Here is a 6,000-nt window from a genome sequence, read left to right as displayed (position 1 = left end):
AGATAATACTTAAACTTACTTTTAAACCAAAAGATACCATATAAAGAACTAATAACAATGGAAAAATAATTGAATTTAAATAACTTCATTAGTGGTAATTTCTCTATGATAATACATTTAGTATTTTATGATTAAATTTTATGAGTTTGAATGAATGATAAGTTTGTGATATATTACAGAACACCAAAAAATAAATAAACCACCATGTGAAAAGAATTCATTTATAATACTAAATTCTTAATAATGAATAGATACGGCAATTGAAAACCACAAAAATATACATAATGTTGATGCAATAGAAAGTCCTTCATTTGGAAAACACTGTTTTTATTCAACATTTGAAAATCAAACTAGTTTATAGGAAAATTAAATCAAAGAAACTAAAAATGTTTATCTCACTTAAATTTACACTAGTCAAGAGTGTCAAACACGGTATTTTACTAGTTGATTACCAAAGCACTGATGTTTCACAGTTAAAGAATGTTTTTCTTTTTGTCTTCAATTGTATTATTTAATGTATAAGAGTTATTGCTGTGCACATTATTTTGTAAGTGCATATAAAAGAAATTTCTCCATTACATGAACTTTTTATTGTGCTCAAGAAATCTCTACTTACAGGATTATTTCTACTTAATATTGAACCCATAAATGTAGGCCAAAGTCATTACGTTGCCTGTTGTGTCACGTATTTTTCTTTACGTGTAAAAACGACATTTCATACATCTATCAGTTAAATATTATTACTTTCCTGCTACTAACATGTTGTAGGTATCAATAAATTAGTGTAATATTTAGTTCATAATTTCCTTTTAATCAGAAAACGTGTGAAAAATATCATTTGTTATGCTTTACAGATACTAAAGATGATTTATTTTTGCTCTCTATTATTAATTCAAAGTTACTTTAAAAAAATTAATAATGTGCTCTACACTAAGACAAGAAGTTAGTTTTTGAAACTGAATTTTGTGCAGAATTGGAATTTAAGATTTGTAATTTCTATGTTTTACACTTCTATAAATTTCTATACAAGTAATTGCATTAAAGTTATCATAAAACTAACAAACAAATGTTCTCTAATTAATTATATTGTTGTCATCTTTTTTCAGCTTTTTATTTGAAAAATATTCAGGTCCTACAATAAGGTAGTTAGTTCATAATGGAATTTTTACATACAATTACAAAATATTTTTATTTATCGAAGAGAACGATTTTTACAAACAACAGAAATGTTTATTATATTGTTACTGTAATCTATGTTGTTTATAAGAAAAATGCATAAATAAGACTTATATAATTTGAAAAATTGTTATATTGTTGGTAATAAATAAGCTTGTTGAATGCTGAAAATATGGTAACTACACTGAGGTGCAAAAAAAGTGGGACGCACTGTTTTTCTAAAATGCCTTTAAGCTTAAATCAATTTGTTGGGCATGAATTGTGTTTACGTAAATAAATATAGTGTTTGAGTTCCAGTTCTAAGTGAAAACCGCTAATTGCTCTATAAAAATTTGTCAAACCTGTTCATTAGTCTCATTCTGCATGTCTGTTATTGTAATAATGTACTTGTCTATTCTTATCAAGCCAAATCTTGACCTTTGTACATCACTGTTGGCCACCATATCCTCATTCCTGTTTCTGGTTGTAACTAATACAGTTGTAGTTGTTAAGTTGCAGTTCATTTTTTTACTTTTAAAATGCCTCTTTCATCAGTGAATGCGGCTAGAGTGGTGGCATTAGTTGAAAATGGCAATAGCGTGTGTCAGGTGGCTGAGATAACAGGATTTTCACGTTCAAGTATAATAGAGCTGTTATTCGATTCAGGTTAACTGGTAGTTATGGTAGAAGGCCCGGATCCGGTCGTAGCCGAGCAACTAGTGCTAGGGATGATCGATTTATTGTTTCATTGAGCCTACGAAATCGGTTTTTCAACTTCTGTTGAACTGGCAAATGAACTTCGGAGGGTTCCACGTAGCCCAGATCTAAATCCAATAGAAAATATCTGGGACCAGATTGGGAGAGCAATTAGAAGTCAACGTGGCGAGCTGTTAACTTTGGATCAACTTCGACAGGCTGTACAGGCAGAATGGAACAATATTGGTCTACAGAACGTGATTGACAGCATGCCTAGGCAGCTGGAAGCTGTCATCAGATCTCGGGGAGGAAATACGAGGTACTGAACTTTCTCAAATGGAAAACATAAAACCCACCAAGTGTTTTAAAAGACCTCCTTGAAAAGAACACTATTACTCAATTGTGTGGATTTTTGTTGGGTATGAAAACATTATTTTTCTTTTTTTTTAAATTAAAACATAATACAGTTTAAGTAACTGATTTGATTTTTTGTGTTTTAGGTTATTTCTTGAGAGTAATATTGTGTTCAAGTTGGTTTAAACTAAGAAAATAAAAAAGATATCAAACAAAAATAGAGTGTCCCACTTTTTTTTGCACCTCAGTGTATTTTGAACTGGTAAGATGGGATGGTACACACTTAAAGGCAAGGTCAAGTGCCCGATGTAGGAGGCCGGCACGGTGGTACAGCAACACGGCACGGTCTGGCGCAGTGCCGGCTAAATGCCGGGCAGCCTCCAACTGGTCCTGGGGTCCAGCCGACAGCGCTAGTGACCATAGTTTGCTCCTCCAGACTTTGCTCCTGCGACAGATCACAATTTTCTGTTAAACTACAACACGTCATCAGTTTAGTGCTATCACTGTCCAACTACTTTGGGTACTTTAACCTGTCTCATTGATCCATTCAAGGTTATGGGCAGGGGGGAGGTTGATTGGGGGTAAAAGGTACCCAAGATCATAATAAAAATATGATGGGTTGAGAGAAATTGATTAAAATGTTTATAATACTAAAATGAAAGTAGTCTATAATGGGTTGAAAAGTTTTTGTTAAGTGTTATATAAGTAGAGATCTAAACCCCAAACAACTCTAAGAGATATTTCAAAGGGATCAGTCCGAGGATTTATCCTCTTTATTATTTTTACTAGTGACTTTTGTGTAAACATTATTATTGTAAATATTAAAAACAGACATGAAATTATTGTAAATTAATGTTATACATTTCTCAAAGATATTGTAATAAAGTGTTTCTGATTTCTGACTTCCCTGAATATCTGCAAGAATGTTCTACTAATGTATTCTGATGATGATACGAGCACTCATTTTACAGAGTCACAAATGAGTATTACTCTATACTTTTACAAGTAATAATGTATGTAATTGTCAAAAACATACAAGAAGCAGTGATTTACATGACTACAACAATCTTTAAGCTTAAATTTTAGTTTAACAATGCATAGACTAGCGTCCCCTTAATAAACTTTATATTTCTACCCTTCCATTAGGCTGCCGAGCTCATCTCAGAAGAATGTTTTTATTGTCAGTGATGTATATTGATTATTTAATACCCACTATTTACACTAATATCTTTAACCATTATCTGAAATATCCTCACGTGACCATATTTTATCATTCTAAACTGAATTTCATTTCATGGAATTTGTAAAATGTAAAAAAAATAATTTAATATTCAGGATATTATAAAAAAACACACATTTTTCTGTGTATTTATTTTTTAACATTTAGTATTTAACATATGTTTAGTTATGTATGTGTACTAAAATTATAAGAAATAATTTTATTTCAACAATATTATTTTATGTTTTTGACAATTTCATGTATTCTCCAAAAATAGAGCATTGTGTAATCAACTAAAGATCTTCAAATTGAAATCCTTTTAAGTGACACCTAATTTTAAAGAACTTTGAAAAATTCAAAAAATCGTAACAATCAATGATTATTATTTCTTCTATAAAATGGCAACAACCAGAATTTTAAATGTAGAATTTATGCCACTTGTGTAGTGTAATTTCATAAAAATTTATATTTAGGTAGTTTTACAAACCTGGTTAACTATGTGGTTAATTTTCAGAAATAATAATAACGGATACTAAAGCGCAATCAGTACAATCAGTAAAATCATAAACTTGATTTTAGTGGTGTGCAATCTACTTGTTCAAGAACATGTTGATAGTAATGTGATGAGTGCTTACCTTACATATTCGGATGGCATTGGCATAAGCTGTGGCCCGAGTAAAGAAGTGGATGGCCTCCGGGATGCGGCCCATGTTCTCATATTGTCTGGCAAGATGGTAGCAAGCGGCTCGGTCCCCTGAACTGTATCCAAACACAAAAACCACAACAATATTTCAAATTCATGAGAGTAGGCCTAGTGCCTTCCTTATTAAGAATATTTGTTATTCATAGTCGATCCTCTGCAGGATCACTCTTTTTTTCATTGTACTGGTTAATATTTCTTTGAAGCTTACAATCAAGCTGCGGTAAAGACCAACCTTAGAAAACATCTTTTCAGATGAGCTTCGGCACTTCTGACATCACGCTTTTAATCATCTGTAAAACAATCTGTGATAAGGTCACTTAATGAAAACTGACATTCCTCTCTTGTTTTTGTAAGTTATGCATATTACACAGAGTGATTCTAAAATAATGTGCCAAACATCAAGAATTAGTTAAACACATTAAAATATTGAAAAACCTCTATGTCCTAAAATGGGAAAATGTGATGTTTCCCCTAAGTCAATTACATACCAACAAGCAAACTTATATAAGTTAATTATGTCCTAATATAGCTACAAAACTTTAGGACCTGGTTAAACACACTCAAATAAAGAAACTATGTAACATTTCACTGGTAAGTGAATCTTTATTTGAATGTTCATACACTTTTAAGTATTACAGAAAACAAAATTAGCTAAAAAGACGTATGAAGAGGAAACTAAGAAACTTAGGACAAAAATTTTATAGGAGTTTATTTAAATATTTTAATGTTTTCAACTATTTCCTGAAGTTTTCCACCTCATTTTAGAATCATTCTGTATATATTCCTCATCCTCAAGGAGATTAAATGGCTATGTAAATTGTCCCCATTCATCAGAATGTCAAAAATATTTTATTCACAAAAAGAGTATGCATATGCTCATGATATGCCAATATTAATATCTCATAATAACATTTATGGGGAAGAAAAAGCGCATTGATTTCAATAATATGTGAAGGTGGTGTGATGATAGTAGTTTGATTGTCAATGGTAGCAAATCAAAGGTTATGCATGTACATTCACCAGCATATAAATGCAAATTGCTATAAATAAAACACCATAATACTGACTGCTTACATTCCAAAAAGTACCTTTTGAACCAGTGTACTTGTCAAGCTATACAAAGAGTAATTTTAAAAAAATATTTAGGGGTTCAGATAAATCATACTTTAAAATGAACAAACACATAGATCACATCTGTAATACGGTAAGAATATCATGTTTTAATAGATAGATGTAAGCAAACAAGTTTGGCATGTTACCTAGAAAAAAATTTGCTAAGTTACAGAAAATATTACTGTGTACAAATCTAATAGTATATATAGGTAGTTGTACTGAAGTTTGAAGTAATTTAAAAAGATAACCGTAAAGGTGCAGATAGATTTGTGAATGTGTTGTGTTTACTATATTGGATACCTGTTAGCAATATCTGCTGCCCGGTCGTAATCCTCAAGGAAACACATGACTCGCACCATAGACAAATTGTCACCAGCATCTGTGTAGTGTCTCATGGCTGACTCCATGTCTCCGGTGCTCTCCATGTACTGAGCCCACCATCGTATCAGAGCTCTAGAGTCACAGACCACCACATAGTTATACATAATTATTGACTGGATAAATAAAGTATAGACGAGTCTAAAATATAATGAATCTCAATGGGTCAAGAAAAGATTTGTTATTATTCAGTGTATTATTCAGTGTTATTATTATATCAGTGTATAGTCTAATTACCAAGGACAAGTACAGTGGAAAACCAACAAAACAAGAATATGATGCTGCCTTTCTAAAACTTCAAGAAGACTTCATCTCGAAAGATCTCAAAACACTGGTGTGTTCTGCAGTCGGATGTGTTAGAGACTTGATCCAGGTATCTCAT

General features: G+C 31.6%; 1 protein-coding gene across 1 annotated transcript in view; it reads right to left on the bottom strand.

Moving 5' to 3' along the window:
• Positions 1-2,500: 2,500 nt before the first annotated feature.
• LOC124373106 (intraflagellar transport protein 140 homolog) overlaps positions 2,501-6,000 on the bottom strand; it is a 42,491-nt gene continuing 38,991 nt past the window's right edge. Inside the window, exons 12-14 of the mRNA XM_046831499.1 lie at positions 5,541-5,693; positions 4,060-4,183; positions 2,501-2,650 (exon numbers count right to left, since the gene is read on the bottom strand). Of these exons, the coding sequence (XP_046687455.1) occupies positions 2,501-2,650; positions 4,060-4,183; positions 5,541-5,693 (427 nt within the window). The remainder of the gene's footprint in view (positions 2,651-4,059; positions 4,184-5,540; positions 5,694-6,000) is intronic.

This window comes from Homalodisca vitripennis, unplaced genomic scaffold, assembly GCF_021130785.1.
Source record: "Homalodisca vitripennis isolate AUS2020 unplaced genomic scaffold, UT_GWSS_2.1 ScUCBcl_4826;HRSCAF=11234, whole genome shotgun sequence".
Taxonomy (NCBI): Eukaryota; Metazoa; Arthropoda; class Insecta; order Hemiptera; family Cicadellidae; genus Homalodisca; species Homalodisca vitripennis.
Note: the sequence above shows the minus strand (reverse complement) of the source record. Positions and strands in the feature narration are given on the sequence as shown.